Genomic DNA, 18,585 nt, shown 5'->3' on the forward strand with positions numbered 1-18,585 from the left:
GTTACAAAACTGAATTTTACAGGTTAGTTGTGTACTGAATTTGATTATGTTAAGGAAAATGGCTAATAAGAAATCATTATTTCGCCGAAACCGGTTTGGCTCAATGGATAGAGCATCGGCTTGGGGACTGAAGGGTCCCGGGTTCGATTCCGGTCAAGGGCATGTACCTTGGTTGCGGGCATATCCCCAGTAGAGGTGTGCAAGAGGCAGCTGATCGATGACTCTCTCTCATCGATGTTTCTAACTATCTCTCTCTCTTCCTCTCTGTAAAAAATCAATAAAATATATTTTTAAAAATCATTATTTCATCTCCCAATGGAACATCATTAAGAAAATGAAGAGAACACTCCTAGGTAAAGATTATTGACTCTCATCATAACTAACTTGCATACTTTTCCAACTACAAATGCTATAGCTCTCCACAAAAGTTTTTTTTTCCATTTTATTTACCCATTTGAAATTGAGCATTTAAGAATAAATAGGCCATTCCCTCTTCCTTGAGATACCTCAGTGTTTGTAAAGAAGGGGACATTCAGTCATATATAGCCTTACATTCTGTTCAACACTATTCTAAATATTGTTGGTAATTAAGGAAATATCATTGTTTTCTGCCTTTAAAGAATGTGCAAGTCAAGAAAATAACACCTACACAAATAAGACACCTGTTCAACAACCTGGCCATTGTAAATTCAGTGCCAAGTGTAAAGCTGTGTAACGTCATTGTAGATCACAGATAGAGTGACTTGTAAGAGCAGAAAGTGTGTGTAAGTCTCTCTCTTGAGATCTAGGCTAGGGCAGTGGTTCTCAGAGTGTGGTCCCAAGACCAGCAAGTAACAACACCTCCTGGGAACCTGTTAGAAATGCAAGTTATTGAGATCCACTCCAGACCTATAGAATCAGAAACTCTGGGATCTGCAGACTAACAAACCCTCCAGGTGGTTCTGATGAAGCTAAAGTTTGAGAATCACTGCTGTAGATTATAAAGAATGCAACTCTTGGGAGGCAAGGTCAAATTAGATCTAACAGGATGATCAATTTTAAAGTGAAAATAAAAATAAATATTAAAAGGATTGATGTAAACTTTGGTCACATTTACTTGAAAGATAAGAGTACTGTCCTAGTCTACACAGTACATAATTTTTTATAACTTAACCACCCACTGTCATGTATAGATTTACTATTTATATAGTCACTTTATGAATCGCAGAGTTATTTGATTCCAGGAAAAGTTAATATCAATCATCTAGGAGTAATTTTTATTTTTCTGTTTTGCTTTAATATGTAATATAATGCATACAGTTATTTCGCAAGCATGATGAAAATGGAATTCTTTATTTCCTCTTACTGCTCACAGGGAGAAGCAGGCCCTCCAGGTGCTCCAGGGCAGGATGGACTGCGGGGAGAGCCTGTGAGTACCTTTTCAACTCAGTTCTAAGGGATGAGGCTCTTTCCCTGCCTTGAAGTCTACCAACTATTTAAATTCTCCTCCCAAGTGCCCTATCCTTCTTTAGTGACTTCCAGATTTGGACGTTGTCAAAGCTCTTTGTGGAACACTTTTAAAGAGGGAAATATTTAATCATCTTTCACACACTTGGGAGAATTTTGCCAGCAGGAAATTTATGTGCGGTATGAATCACAAGCAGTCATGACCACACAGAGTGATTAGCACAACAGCATGGTCTATTGGTGAGCCGTTAGTCAATGTCACTTTGCCACTTGCTCATTGTCTTGTAGCATGCTTTCTAGGATCATATGTCCAATAAGAATCAAGATTAAGAAACATAGGATTGAAAAAGTATTGAGCCTGAATCCGAGATACATGTATGTGTAGCAATTGTGCCATATGACTCAACTTATGATGAGTTTTAGAAATACAGTTTTTTTCCACTTTTTATTCCACAGCTCCAGGCCAACTTAACCAACATTTAAATGCCAGCTGATTTTCTCTTATTTGTCAAAATTACCGATCTTCAGGGAATTTGCACTTAGTTTTGGGAGGAGTTGATTCAAGAAATGAAACAATAGGCTGTCTAGTGTAGTTTATCACAGTGTTCAGTCAAGGGTTCAGAATCTAATATTGGACATCAGAAGGAAAGAGGGATCACTGAAGCTTCTTCAATGGGTGAAGGATTAACCTCTTAGAATCATTCAATTAAATATGCCTTGAATTCTCATATTGTGCATTTTGATGCACTGGGCAAGTTTCTCTACATAGCAAGAGCTTATAATCTACTTTGGAGGATAGCAAAAAATGGGATGCAAATAATTACCAACCTGAGGCAGATTATAGTAAATTCCAAATATGGATTTAACTTGGTATATGAAGGCCAGGGCTTGAAGATAGTCTCTGCCACCTTCCAGCTTTGTGAGTTTGGATAAGTCACTTCACATCACTGCAAACCTTTCTCCTCCTCAAAAAGTGTACTTTCTCATATTGCCTGATTTATAGATTTCTTGTGAGCCTTACATAGGAAATGTGAAAGAAAAATTGTGAAACCATTGCACAAATGCATGGGTTTATTCAAGATGCTGAAGGAGTATAGGAAGGGAATCTTGATTCATGAAGTGATTGAAAAATTTTTACCAAGGATTTAGGACTAGATTTAGTCATAAACGGGTGACTGGGAAAGAAAGGAAGAACTCATATCTTCCTTGTGTCTTCCTACACAGGTAGGTTGGTTCAAGGTGTCCCCATGAAATGATGAAATGATCTTAAAGAGTTCCTGTGAGGGGTCCTTACTGGGTAGTGGGAAGTAAAGCTAGGAAGGTGATTAGGATCGTAGTATGGAGATCCTGGAAAGCAAACTTTATCCACTTCCCTTGAAAATGGTGTAAAACAAAAAGAATAATATGATTAAAAAAAAAAAAAAGTAATGCTTTACAGGCAGTTACGAGATACTGGTATATGCAGAATGAACAAAAGGAATAAGGATAGTAATTACCTGGCTATTTTGACCGACCAGTCATAGGCAAATAAGGCCTCAACTAGGCTTTTAATGAAATGGAGAGGATTCAGTAGGGATAGTGTGAGTTCAGTATGTCTGACCCATCATTATTATTAAAGTATAACTCTAGGATTGGTAACTGGATATGAGACTAGCTATATTTATATTTTTTGTTTTCAGAGAAAAATATAAGAGGTGTGTGCGTGTGTGTGTGTGTGTGTGTGTGTCTGTGTGTGCGCGGGTGCATGCGCGCGTGCGTGCACATGCTTGTGTGAGTGAAGATAAAAAGGAGGTGGGGAAGGGGAGACAGGTGAGTGAGAAGGTGAAAGAGAGGAGAGAAGAGACAATGGACACCAGAGACAGATTATCATCATCATCAATAGTGTTCTAAATGTTTGTGTCAGTTATTTATAAGCCTTAGTGATTCCTTCTCCAAAGCAACGTGACAGTCGCAGGCGTCTTCAAACTACGGCCCACGGGCCACATGCGGCCCGCAGAGGAGTCTGATCCGGCCCGCCAGGTTTTTTGGGCAGTGAGCGCAGCCGAGGTGTTACAGTAGGAATTAGTAGTTCATATAGTCCGGCCCTCCAGCTCTCTGAGGGACCGTGATCTGGCCCCCACTTTAAAAAGTTTGAGGACCCCTGGTAGATGGTCAGCGAGTCTAAGTAAACGAAAATGCCATGCGAGCAGAATATATTTACTTTGAAATTAGCACTGCTGTGTTCCTGTTAATAAAACCAAACTAAGAAGAAAACGAGTAGAAAATGAGGCGCTCTTGAGGGGATGTTTTCCTCTCCTAAGGCTGCTGTTCCTTAGCAGGCACCAGTTTGTGTTTTCTCCTGCCCTGCCTCGTCCTGCTTTATTCAAGACCTGCTCCTCTTGGAGCTTCTGCCCTAGCATACATTTTTTTATACCAGGCAGAATGATTCTTCAGATTTCAACCTAACATTTGGTGCATTCCTGGAATGTGTAAAGCATTGGGTTTAGTAAGGAGAGAAACACAGGACTGCCCCACAAAAACTCACAGCCTCATAGTGGAGATAGACAGTAAAAGGATAACATAACAAAACCTAAATTATAAAGTTCTTTAAAAAATGACAAGCAAGGAGCGGGGCAGGGAATGATGGCAGTGGGGTAGTGGAAGTTACCGTATTTTTCGGACCATAAGACGCTCCGGACCATAAGACACACCAGTTTTTAGAGAAGGGAAATGAAGAAAAAAAGATTCTGAAACAAATAGTGTCCTAAAATATTTTATGTGCATTAAAACCCAACATCACAGTCATAAACACATGTAATCAACCCTGTAAAGTAAACAGCAGCATTTAGAACCATTTTAGAGCCGGGCAAGCACACAGAGACCACACAGAGCCGGGCAAGTAAAAAAACTTTTTTTTTAAAAAGTATATGTGTAGGCTATATTTGGACCATAAGACGCAGGGACTTTTCCCCCCCACTTCTGGGGGGGGGGGGGGAGTGCGTCTTATGGTCCGAAAAATACGGTATTTAGATGTAATCTCTCCTCCTTAACCAAACCAGATAGAAAGCTGGGAGTGACCGAGTGAGACTCTTCATTCCTTTCCCGCCCGATCAGGAGAGGCAAGAAAGGATCCCTTATCCCTTTTCTCCCACTTCTCTCTCTTCCCTGGTAAACAGTGGGATGACAGTTCAGGCATCCTATGCCAGGAGACCTACTCTTTTATGAAAATAATGAATAGGTTGACCTCTAAAGTTTGCTCATATTACTTGGATACAATTCTTCTGGTCTTTATTCTCTTCCAGTTAAGAACAATTAACATTATAAACTATTCTGATATTTTGACAATGAATGAAAATATGGTTAGAAATATCATCCTGTGAAGAATGATTCTTACCCTTTGTGGAGAAGCTTTGAAAATGAGGAAAAATGAAAGTTTATTTATTTTGGTGACACCAAGAAATGAAGACTCTTCTGTTGCATGTGGGTGCTGGTCTTAAGTATTTATAATGAAAGATTTAACCCCACTAAAAAGGACATGTTCAGTATATTATTTGTTCTGTAATGTGGAAGCCAAAAAAATTAATGGAGCTTATGTTGAAAGGACAGGAGCTCTTAGAAAAAATGCTTTAAAGCTGATCAAACACAGCTTATAGCAGCAGGAAGATGATTCATCCATGTAAGAAGATTGGTAAATATGAACTAACTCCTTGAATTCAACTTGAGGACAAAGGCTGTATTTTACTGGAAATGATTATACCATTTTAAAACACAATTACATTCACTTGCCTATGCCTTGCATTTTAAAGGCTAGTATTGTTGGTCCTAATAGTAATTCAGTCCTAAAAGTAACTTGCTTTCTAAGTAGCAAATTATACCCACTTAACTTCTGCTGGATTTATTAGAATTGGTTTCAACCATCAAAGGATTATAGCATTTCAGTCATTCATCCAGTATGTATTTGCTGAGTATCTGCTTTGTGCCAGACATCATACTGGTGGAGGAGAATGGGAGTATTAATGTGACAGCCCTGCCCTTAAGCAGTCAGATGAGCCACTAGATCACAATATAGTATAAATGTTATGGAGGTGGGAACAGGGGTCTTGCAAATTTGTAGAAGACATGTATAACACTAAATGAATTGGGGGATGCTTCTGAAAGAAATGCATTATTTTCTAAATAATAGCATTATAGAGATATAGTTCATATACTGTACAATTCATTTATTTAAAGAGTATAGGGATGCATTTTTAGAAATACACATTTTTATTGATTTCAGAGAGAAAGGGAGAGATTAAAACATTAATGATGAGAGAGAATCATTGATAGGCTTCCTTCTGCATGCCCTCTATAGGGGATTGTGCTATAATCCTGGCATGTGACAGGGAATCAAACCGTGATCTCCTAGTTCATAGGACAACACTCAACCACTGAACCACACTGCTGGGCTAGAGATCCATTCTTAAACAAGATGCTCTCTTGGCAGAATTCTCAAATATAAATGGAAGTTGGCTGGTTCTTTGGGGTGGCAAGACAGTTATCTGTAACATGTTCCAAAACATAAAAGTAAAAGATATCATGATACTTGGGAAAAAGCTGCTAAGGATACATAGAGGGGATGGGATAAAAATACAAGATGAGGTTGTAGGGGTTAGGTAGACTACAAATCAAGACGGGCCTTATATGCATGTGCTATTTGGATTTAAATCTGAGAGTGGTGGGGCCATGCAGAATTTTTAGGTAGAGGAGTAAGATGATCAGATTCAGGATGTTTTAGAAAGATTACAATGACAACAGAATAGAGAAAGCATAGAAGTTGAGCCAAGATCAAGGACAGAGCCTAGGAGCTAAGCTCTGTCACCTCCAGTATCAACTAAGGCAAGAACATTCAGAGTTGGAATGGGGAGCTCAGGATTATTGAAATGAACTAAGTGGTACCAATAGGGTTCAGGGATCAATTGCATGTGGTTAAGATGAAAAAGGATGACTTTCAGAATCTTATCACATATAAATGGAGGCACAAGACAAAGCAACAAACTGGAAATGGAGCAAGCAGAATCACTTTTGGCTAGAGGAGGTGATCCTAATATGTTTTTAAATGAAAGATATCTAGATAACAATGAGGGCATTTAAATAGGAGAACTAAGCTTTGGATGGTTAAAATAGACATGTAAAAATGGGGACTGCTACTATTCCAGTAAGAAATAGTCAGATTCAAGTAAAATTTAAAAGAATTACTGTGAATACGAGGTATAGTAGATTGAAAAAAATGCTTTGTTTCCCCAGAAAGATATTGGACCCTATTATAATTTGGAAATCTATAAATGTTGTCTTTTTTGAATAAAGGGTCTTCGCAAATATGATTAAAGATCTTTGAAGGGGAAATTATCCTGGATTACCTGGGTGGGCCTGATCCAATCAGTTGAAAGACATTAAGAGCAAACTGAAGTTTCTCAGAGGGGACAAAGAGATCATAGTAGCTGAGATTGGGATGATGAGGCCACAAATCAAGGAATGTTGGCAGTTACCAAAAGATGGAAGTGGTGAGGAATGGATTCTCCCCTAGAGCCTCTGGGGTAGTACTACCCTGTCTTGACCTTGCCTTCAGACTTCTGGCCTCTAGAACTATGAGAGAATAAAGTCCTGCTGTTTTAAGCTAAGTTTGTGGTAATTTTTTATAGCAGCCAAAGGAAACCAGTACACTGGGCTTTTCATCTATTCTAATCCTTAGCAATTATTTATGTAATGAACCTATATAAAAAGGCATGCGAGTACACACTGCTACATGTCTCAAACTCTTGATAATTCATATATTAATCAAAAACATCTGAACTTAAAGAATATAGATTAAAAAAAAACCAAGATGGCGGTATAGGGTAGATACCCGAATGCAGCCTACCACAACAAATTTGAATTTAGAACTGAAAACAGGGGAGAAACATCACCCTGAAGCACAAGACGGCTGGCTGAGAGGAGGCTCTACCATCTGGGAAGGAGAGAGAAGGCACGCTGAGCCTCAGAAACTGTGTGCGCCTAAAGGCGGCCGCCCAACTGCACTGCTGGCTTGCTTGCGGAGCGCGGAGAGGGTGGGCCGAGTTCACTACAGGCTTACTCCCTGCACACAGAGAGGGCGGACAGCTAACACGCGGCTGGCTTTCTGGTGTGGGATGAAAACAGAACCACCCTATTGCTCTGATAGACGGCCCCACACAGGGAGAGGCCAGACTGTCAGGCAATGGGCAGAGATCTCTCAGAGGTATGTGAAGCCAGTGGCCATTACTGCGGGACTCAGAAATCAGACCCTTGTAGGGAGGAGCTGAATAAAGCTTGTCTGCACCACCCGAGACTCCGCCCCATCCAAGTGGAGCACAGAAGCCCTTCCAGTGGCTAGCCTTCTCGTTTGCCGCGAATAGGACTCTCCCAGGGAGGGACAGACAGGAATCTAAAGCTTGTCTGTGCCTATACCAAAGAGGTGAGCACTCCTGCAACCAATAGTGCAGGATTCAACAAAGCTTGTCTGTGCCACCCCCAGACTCCGCTCCATACAAGCGAATACAGAAACCCTCCTAACTGAGACACTTCTGATCCTAATAGCCAATTGGCTTGGAGATCAACGCTTCCCAGTGATACCAACAACAAGCAAGGCTTAACAACAAGACTGCACACACAGCCCACAAAGGACTACACCAAGAATGTCCACCTCAGGTAGCTGGGAGGCTGATCCACAGAACCATACAGGACACCTTAGCACACAAAGTCACTCAACCAACTCAGGGAAGCAGCAAAAATGCCGAGACAAGGAAACAGATCACAAACAAAAGAAATGGAGGACAAGAAGCGACGATATAGAGTTCAAAACCACACTTATAAGGTTTTTCAAGAATTTCTTAGAAAAGGCCGATAAAATAAATGAGATCTAAGAGGATATGAAAAGGGATCAACTAGAAATAAAGAATACATTGTCTGAAATAAAAAATATTATAGAGAGTCCTAAAAACAGAATAAAAGATCGTAAGAATTAAGTCGAAGATATGAAACACAAAGAGCCAGAGGACACTCCTCCACAGAAGCAAAAAGATAAGAGAATCCAGAAAGTTGAAGATAGTGTAAGAAACCTCTGGGACAATTTCAAATGAACCAACATCAGAATTATGGGATTCCCAGAAGAAGAGAGAGCAAAATACCGAGAACATACTGGAAGAAATAGTGACAGAAAACTTCCCCCATCTGGGGAAAGAAATAGACTTTCAAGTCCAGGAAGCCCGCAGAACCCCAAACAAAAGGAATCCAAAGAGGACCACACCAAGACACATCATAATTAAAATTCCAAGAGCAAAAGACAAAGAGAATATTAAAAGCAGCAAGAGAAAAGCAGGTAGTTACCTATAAAGGAGTACCCATATGTTTGTCAGCTGATTTCTCAACAGCACATGTGTCAAACACAAGGCCCGCGGGCCAAATCCGTCCCGCCAGGCCTTGCAATGTGGCCCGCACCGCACTGTCATCACTGCACTCCGCTGCGTTTCCATCACAATGACAGTTTATGACTGTTCAGTAAACCATTCAGCCCGCGATTTAGGCTGGATTTTAGATTTTGGCCCCTTCTCTGATTGAGTTCGACACCCCTACTCAACAGAAACCATGCAGGCCAGATGGGAATGGCAAGAAATATTCAACATGATGAATAGCAAGAACCTACAGCCAAAAGTACTCTACCCAGCAAAGCTATTACTCAGAATCGAAGGCCAGATAAAGAGCTTCACAAATAAAAAAAAAAAGCTAAAGGAGTTCATCACCACCAAACCAGAATTATATGAATTGCTGAGGGGGTTCTTTAGGAAGAGGAAGAAAATAAAGATAAAAATTATGATCAACAAATACGTAACTATCAACAAGTGAAACTAAAAGCCAAGGGAATTAAAAAACCTGCTGAACAATATTAACTGGTGAATATAATAGAATCAGAGATATGGAAGGGGAGTGGACTGACGATTCTCAGGGAAAAGGGGAGTGAGGGTTCGGGAAGAGCCTGAACAAAAACTATGCACCTATGGATGAGGACAATGGGGGGGTGGGGAAAGGGCAGAGGATGGGGTGGGAACCTGATGGAGGGGAGGAATTGGTGGGGGAGGGAAAGAGGAACATTTGTAATAATCTGAACAATAAAGATTTATTAAAAAAAAAAGAAAGAAAATAGATAAGTAGGTCTCAACAACAATTTGGTTAAAAGCAGGGCTCCTCAGTCATCAATATTTTCTGTATATTCAATTTTTTTAAACTCATTTGTTTCTAAAAACTTATTTTTAATCCACTTCTCATTTTTTTTACATTTTTGCATTCTGTTTTTTTACTTTGAGCTCACATGGCTTTATATTACAAAGTTGGAAAGATTGAAATGTCTGGTGCATATGTATAATGTATATAAGCCACAGTTTAAAAATATAATTCAATATGAATATCTATACCTATAAAAGGATAATATGCTAATTAGACTGGGCATCTTTCCAAACAAAGTCATGGTGGCAGGGCCAAAGCAGAGGCTGTTAGGGGTGATCAGGCCTGCAGAGTAGAGCTGTTAGGGGTGATCTGGCATGCAGTCAGAGAGGTTAGGGGTGATCAGGCAGGCAGAAAGAAGCAGTTAGGGGGGATCAGGCTGGTAGGCAGATGATTGATTAGGAGCCAGGGGTCCCAGATTTTGAGAGGGTGCAGGCCAGGCTAAGGGACTCCCCCCACCCCCATACATGAATTTTATGCACCAGGCTTCTAGTGTATGCATAAGAAAGAATCTGCATGTCAAACATGGTATAATCACATTTCTGTTACTTTGCCTCTGTCTTTCCCCAGGTTGGGCTTCTGATGTTTGTTATGTTCTATTTTTTGCTTCTCCGACTTTTATTTCCCCCTGTGAGCATGCTTTTGAAATAGATTCTGAAAAAAATTAAGGCTTGGATTTTGAGTGATTTACACTATCTTTCTCTTTAAAAGATGTTTAGTTTGTCAGGTTACATTTTCATGCCAGGGGATGAAGGATAAAACAGATTATTTTGAAGAATCCTCAATTGTTGGATCTAGGTTTTCCTAACTTCTCACAAATTTACTCGATTTTATCTAAGGTGGGTTGGGGGCAGGGCTGTCCAGGGCAGCAGCACACTGAACTTAGCAGCAGCTATAAAATGATAACTGGAAATACTAACTTTTGGTCAAATCACCTTTTTAAGCCCAATTATCCCATTGGTCAGTCTTCTGCATTGGCCAGTTGTTGCTGACCAGATTACCTGCAGTAGCAGTGTTTCCACTGCCTCTGTGTCATGGCTATTCTTGTCCTGACCCTCAGTCCTGATAACATCTCCTATTTAAGGTAACTTTTTCCTCAGGCACTCTGAGCCTTTAGCTTGTTAGAGCACAGAGAGCCTATGGTTCATGATGAAGATGTGTAGGCAGGACTAGGGTTCCACTGTTTGAGCCAAGATCCCTGGAGCTCCATGATTGAAGAGGAGAGAATATGCCACATTTTCTGGATCTATGGAGGTGAGCACATATTTCTCAGTTAAGGATATCTTACGTCTTTTTTTTTGTTGGTCTTTTTGGGTTTTGTTTTTTTGGGGGGGGGCGGGGGGGGGCCGAGGAGGGAAATGTTTGCTTTATCATTTTTCCAGAAATAAAGACGTGGAGGTCATTGTACTGTATTTGCGGACATTGGCTCTGGAGGCGTTTGTTGTTTCCTTTCCTCATGCCTTTTAAATTCTTGCTAAACCACATGTTATGCTTGTGTTAATGGTGTAATGTGAACTGCTGATCCCTGCCAAATCATCATGTACTTAAGAGACAAGTAGGCCTTTTGTTTAACCACCTTTTCTGTGGTGTGATTACTTGACGTGTCATTGTTATGCATAAGTACCAAAGGCAAGCATGAAATCCCTGGGAAAAGTTCATGTTGAACTGCTAGGGTGGTTTCCTGTGTGGAATAATCCACTTTATTATACTAGAAAAGTGGAGGTGTCTTTAATTGCCCACTTGACTGTGTTACTTATTTAGATTGAGAAGGTAAGAGGGGAAAAACCTCACTAGTTCTGTCCTTGTTCTGATTTGATTTGCAATTGTAGGGCAAGCTTTTTAAAGTCTTTTGTGCTAATTTGTAACACTCCCCGCCCCCCCCCCGCCCCCCCCCCACACACACACTCCTCTTGCAGGCACCAGGAGTGGCACATCCTTGGTATGTGTTGAGTGGAACCACCTTAGCCTGGTATCTGCTAAGAATTTCAAATGACACTTTTAGGGTGAAGGCGACCCACATTGAACAGATTAGGAAATTCAGTAGTCTTCATTATTGTGATGATTTTCTCATAATTCCAGGTTTAGGTTTTAAAACTTAATTGAGAATAACTCTTTGAATGAATGTTGAAGTATGTTTATTCTAAATTTAAAAATGTAAATGAGGCCAAAACCGTGTTTGGCTCAGTGGTAGAGCGTCGGTCTGTGGACTGAAAGGTCCCGGGTTCGATTCCGGTCAAGGGCATGTACCTTGGTTGCGGGCACATCCCCGGTAAGAGGTGTGCAAGAGGCAGCTGGTCGATGTTTCTCTCTCATCAACGTTTCAAGCTCTCTATCTCTCTCCCTTCTTCTCTGTAAAAAAATCAATTAAATGTAAATGAGTATCTACAAGAGTGACTAAATTTACAACTAACACATCTACTTTTTTGTGTGTGTGTCTCCCAAAATATGGCATTTGGCATTGTAATGACTGGAAATAGAATACATTTTCTTTAACCTTACAAAGCAAATGTTAGCTAATTATCTGTGTAAATTTATTAATAAAGTCCCACCATGTATAATCATAGATCTATTTTATTCTTTCCAATTACAAATGACTTCATTGGCATAGTAAAACCAGACCACCAATCAACCAACTTTATAAAGTGACATTGTGGATTTTAAGTGTAAAAAATCTATGCCTATCATCTTGATCATTTTTGTTGGTGTTGTTTTGAAGAAATCTTTTATAACCTGGTCATTGTAAGATCACTGATAAATATTAAAATATACTTACTTGAGTCCTCCTCTTTTTTGTCCATTTCTTTATAATTGAAGAGGCTTTATTGAACCCTGAAATGACAAGAGGAATAAGTACAATTGAACATAAAAAATAATATTTGATTAACTCTCCAAATGGGTAACATAACCTCTGAGTAAACATGTCCTTTAGTCATATGAGGACCAGAGGCATTTTTGTATTAAAAACCTTTGATATCTAAGAGGTACTCAGTAATATTCTTGAATAATTCAAATGCATTCTCCATTTTCAAAGCATGGAAAATACAGAATTAACAAAATAGTGTTGCTCAAGACAAAGCATATTTATTTTAATACTGGTTTCATGACCCATATAATTTGCCATTTGAGCTGATGAAATGAAAATGTCTACTTTCAATGACTGTGGAAGCATCCATATTTTTTATGTAATCTATAGTGCACACTTTGGTAACTAGGTCATTTTATTCTAAAGGTTTTTTTCTTGTGTTTTATCTTTTAATAAATATATTCAAAGTGCTTGAGTGTGGTTACCACTTCAAACACTAGGCCAATGTATGATGCCTCTGAGAATTAACATCAGAAAATGATTTATGTTCTGGATGTGTTTAAGGGATGTTAAAACGGAGGGAGAATAGCTGAGAAAGAGCACTTGAAAAATATTCTTTTTGTTTATATTAATGTCCATTTTTATTTTTGGTAATAAGTTAATCAATTGCCAGTAGTTCTAGGTACTGAAATGATTTTTTTTTTAATTTTGAATACTGAACAGGATTGTTCCATTGTTTGAAATAGACATGCCTTGTTAATAGTTATCTGTTTATACACTGTTTTAATTTTAGTTCTTTAAAAGATTGTGGCTTTGAAATGCTTTTGGCATGGATAAATGCTTTGTCGGTTGTGTAAAAAACCAAGTTGTGTTGTTAACTAAAGAGACTAATATTTACAAATACATTCCAGAAGTCATGTGCTACTCTAATGGTTCACCATTAATTTAATCTGATGAAAAATATCAACACATGATATTAGAATGTAAATTTCTTTTTATTTTATTAACACTTAGGAACTAGGCTTTTTCAATGAATATCTCTTTCTTGCTAAAAAAAAAAAGTATGATAAGTTAATATTAAAATTAAATTAGGGCTAAGAGTTTCTTGGCCCTGGTTTAATTTTTAGAACCATGATTTCTTGGTTCTAAAAACTATGAATAATTTTTTTTGTGTGATAAAATTTTCTTCTGTCTACATAAAAAAGAAGCCAGTTAATTGATGGATTAGGCAAAACAAAGAATTTCTGAAAATATATTTTAAAAATTTAATGTTAATCATACAAAATGGGAAACCTCTACTAGAGAGCCTTAGAATTGTTGTGGAATCTTATTGAGATGCATAGTCAGGTGCTAATATTTGCTGATCAGTTATAGAATGTACAACATTGCACTGGGTGGTTTCAGATGGAACACTTGCTTTTCAGTGAGGGAAAGAGAAAATTTACTCAAGATACATAAAAATCTTGTAGAAGTTTAAAACTATTATAAGACATTAAATTAAAATGAAGTTAATCATGAAGGGCAAAGAATTAAAAATATTGATCCAGGAGTCAAAGATTGGTGGAAAATAAAATATATAATAATTTTTAAGCAGAGAGACATAAAATGGATGGTATGAAAATTTAATTGGCAGATAATAAATCAAAATTAAAAACTCTTTGATGAGTTTCTTAATCATCCCAAATACAGATAGTTTTTAAGAGTGTTTTTTTTTTTTTCATGAACACTTTTTTCAATTGTGATCCACCAATTCCCTTAATTTAAATCATCAGAGGTACCATTTAAAACTGAGTTTTCTGGGCCTGACCCCATCCTAATAAATCAGAACCAGGAGCTGAAGCCCAAGAAATAATATTTAAAGAATTATTTATTTGTTTGTTTATTTTTAAAAAGGGGGAGAAAGAGAGAGAGAGAGAGAGAGAGAGAGAGAGCGAGCGAGCGGGGTAAGGAGACAATGATTTGTAGTTTCACTTATTTATGCATTCATTAGTTGGTTCTTGTATATGCCCTGACCAGGGATGGAACCCTCAACGTTGGTATATGGAAAAGATGCTCTAACCAAATGAGTGACCTGGCCTGGGCTCAAGAAATGGTATTTAAAATATATATTTCTTTATTGACTTCAGAGAGGAAGGGAGAGGGAGAGGGAGATAAAAATACAAGTGATGAGAGACAATCATTGATCGACTGCCTCCTTCGTGCTCCAGACTAGGGATCAAGCCACAACCTGTGTATGTGCCCTGACTGGGAATCAAACTATAATATAACCTCCTGGTTCATAGGTGAACCCTCAACCATTGAGCTATGCTGGCAGAGCAAAATGGTATTTTTAATCAATGCTTTATGTGAATCTGATGTAAAATTTGACAGCTAGTGACATAGAGGCTATAGAACAGGTTGCTCAAAACAGGAATATGAAAGTAGAAAGATGGTACCCAACCAAGAAAAACAATTTTAGTAAAAAATTAAAGGGAAAATGGAATTGTGACCTTATCCTTCTAAGTTGTATGCATTTTAATAGACTCATCTGCCTAAATAAGCTTCAGTATTGTCATGAATAATAATGTGAAATTATATTTCCAAAAGGATTCAGTTTCCTTTTATATTTAAAATACTTTCTTATTTTTGACACAATCACAGAAACAATAATATATTGTAAGACAAAGATACATACTAGTATACTACTACCCTGTTTCCCTGAAAATAAGACAGTGTCTTATATTAATAAGTCAAAGATGCACTAGGTCTTATTTTCAGAGGATGTCTTATTTTCGGGGAAACACGGTAGTAGATGCAATTGAATAAGACTAAATTTCTTTATAAAAGAGGTAAATCCTCACAAAGATAGGAATTTGATCATTTAAATTTATTCTATTTTCAATTTTACATGAAATTTTTAGGTGATTAATTTTCCAAAAGTTTAAAAATTTGAGTGCTATAAATTATTATAGTATCATATACAATAAAGGGTAATATGCAAATTGACCCCAACAGCAGAATGACTGGTCGCTATGATGTGCACTGACCACCAGGGGGCAGACACTCGACACAGGAGCTGCCCCCTTGGTGGTCAGTGCACCCCCACAGGGGAAGGGAGCTCTGCTCAGCCACAAGCTTGGCTGATGGCTGCCAGTGCAGCAGCTGTGATGGGAGCCTCTCCCGCCACCTTCGCAGTGTAAGGATGCCCAACTGTGGCTTAGGTCCGATACCCATGGAGAGTGGGCCTAAGCCATCAGGCAGACATCTCTTGAGGTCTCCTGGTCTGCCAGAGGGATGTCTGACTGCAAACTTAGGCCTGATCCCCCAAGTGGAGATTCCGTGAGGGCTCCTGGACTGCAAGAGGGCATAGACTGGGCAGAGGGATCTCCTCCTGAGTGTACAAATTTTTGTGCACCAGGCCTCTAGTTTAATAATAAAACAATTTTTAATTTTAGATATGCTGTATTAGCATTTTTATTTTAGAAAAGTTAATTTCTGTTACTGTGGAGAAATGGGCAAATGCTTCCTGGTTAGGCTAATCTTGTCCAATGCCAAAGTTCTAGCTCTTTTGTAAAAAGATTTAGAAACACAGCATTGTCCTTCCCTCACAGATATTGGTGCCCTAAGTTTATCCTTAGCAACATGTAAAAAATTATCTACAGGAATAACCTACCAAGTTATGAAAACTGAGCTAATGCATTATTATCTGAGGTCACAATGATGAGTTATGTTAAGATTCTTCCAGAATTGATCTTTGCATTCTCTTGTTTTAGCTTTTTTTCTTTAATCCAATGATAGCCACCTTTTTTATTTTTGCCAACCAATTTTTAACAGTAGTTTCTTTAATGATGTAAACGTAAAGAAAAAAAAATCTTAGATTATTTTTCTGAGAATTTTTTGAAATGAAAAAACTTTATGGACCAAATTTTTATTGAACATTTTAATTATGTTTTTTTATTATTTATATTTATCCTATTCATTGTTTATATTTCTTATTACATATTTATTTAATTCTTTTAAATAGGCAAAATATAAAGAACATATCTGATTAATTTTAAGGTCTGTTAGCTAAATCCCATTCCCACCTCTGAGATAATAGCTGCTATTCACTCAATGAGATCCTTTTCAGACTTTTTCTTTTCATATGAAAATACATAAATAATACATATACATATTTTACAATAAAAATTATGTCCATTGAAACTTTACCTTTATAATATTATGGATGTTTTATCAGGTTATAAGAGAGAATATAGAATCTATTTATAGCTTGGATGTATTTTATTTAATCTCTCCTATTGAAGTTATATTCACAGATACTTATGAACTATTTTTCAGAAAGGATGCATTACTGTAAGTGAAATTTCTACTTCAGATCCGCCTATGTTTTATTCCTAATCTTAAATAGGAATTTTAAGTATGGTGTTTATTAATTGGTTTCCCATGGATTCAGATCCAATTTTACCAAGTTCTAGCCCTGGGTTATTAAAAGGTTATTAATAATGCATGATAAGTTTTATAAAATATATCTTTAATATATTTTGAAGTGATTTTGTATTGTTTTTCCTCTATTAATATAGTAATTTACATAAACATAACACATTATATGGGTATATTTCTTAATGTCAAACACTCATTGCATCCTGAAACAAGCCCTACTTAGTCATGCTCAACTTGTTCTTGCATTGATATATTGGATTTCCTAACATAATAGTGAAGTTTCATTTGTAGTAATGATATAGATCAGTTTGTAGATTTCTTTCTTAGGAATTATTCTTGACTGGTTTTGTAATTAGGCTTACTTGAATTTAGACAATCTCCATCTTTTAATGGCCTGGGGAAGTTTAAGTGACATAGAAACTATCTGGTCCTGGGATAATAGGTATATTTCTGAGGTAGACAAAATAATGACTTCCCCAACCCCAGAACCTGGTAATACGTTAATTTTCATGGTAAAGATGTTTTACATATAGGATTGATGTTAATGACCTTGAGATTATTGTGGATTACCTAGGTGGGCCCAACCTAATTTAAAAAAATAATTAAATGTGAAAAAAGATGGTAAAAATATTCAACTGGAAAAGATCTGATTGGCCACTGCTGATGTTAAAGATAAAGGAAGGAATTCATGAGCAAAGGAATGTCATTTCATCTGGAAACTTGGAATGGTCCTCAGTTTACAGCCAGCAAGAAACTGGAAACATGGGTACTACAATAGCAAGGAATTCAATTTTCCCAATAACCTGCATGAGAAGGAAAAGGATTCCCCCTAGAGATTTCAGAAAGGAGTCAACTCCTTGCCAACTCCTTGAATTTAACTCAGTGAAACCCATGCTGGACTTCTGCCTATAGGACTGTGAATGAATAAAATTTATTGTGTTAAGTCACTAAGTGTGTGGTGATTTGTTATAGGTCAAGAGAAACCTAATACAATTCCCTTTAATTTTTTCTTTTAGTAAATATTTATTAATGTATCATCTCATTATTTTTCAATAGAAAAAGTGGGGAAATACTAGTACATTGTATGAACATAACAAAACTCACAATGGGATGAGTTACACAATAAGTTCAATAATTTAGGTGTAAAATTATATACGTAATATTTCAAAAGTGAGATTATCAATAAAAGATACTTAGGAAGTTATAATTTCCAAATAGTTATTTGCTTTTTATCATATAAATGAATTAAGGTTAAAATTCATTTTCTTCAAATTGCCTTCAACCTTTGATTTGATGTTTTAAAATATTTTATTTGTTGACTTATATATTACTTTTTTAAAATTTAAAAATCTGTATTGTTGAAAGTTTACATATGTCTCCATTTTCCACCACTGACCTTTTCTTGCCAGTACCCCTGCCCCACCCTATTGTCTGAGTCCATGGGTTATACATATGCATACAAATTCTTTGGTTGATCTCTTCCCACCCACCTACCCACTCAGGCCTTCCCTCCTCCATGCTTCTCTTATCTCTGGATCTATTTTGTTCATTAGATTCCACATATGAATGAGATCATGTGATACTTGTCTTTCTCTGACTGGCTTATTTCATTTAGCATAATACTGTCCAGCTCCTTCTATTCTGTCCCAAAGGGTAAGAGATCCTTC

The 18,585-nt window shown here is 37.5% G+C and overlaps 1 protein-coding gene across 3 annotated transcripts in view; it reads left to right on the forward strand.

Annotated features, from left to right (window-relative positions):
* Positions 1-18,585, forward strand: part of COL21A1 (collagen type XXI alpha 1 chain) — a 167,375-nt gene that overhangs the window by 125,113 nt on the left and 23,677 nt on the right. For 2 of the 3 annotated variants that reach the window (XM_036414888.2, XM_036414889.2), the window contains one exon: positions 1,355-1,408. In XM_036414888.2, coding sequence (XP_036270781.1) covers positions 1,355-1,408 — 54 coding nt within the window. Of the gene's footprint in view, positions 1-1,354; positions 1,409-18,585 lie in introns of those variants that run through there. The other variant, XM_036414890.2, reaches the window with a different exon arrangement.

Source organism: Pipistrellus kuhlii, unplaced genomic scaffold (assembly GCF_014108245.1).
Source record: "Pipistrellus kuhlii isolate mPipKuh1 unplaced genomic scaffold, mPipKuh1.p scaffold_m20_p_5, whole genome shotgun sequence".
NCBI lineage: Eukaryota > Metazoa > Chordata > Mammalia > Chiroptera > Vespertilionidae > Pipistrellus > Pipistrellus kuhlii.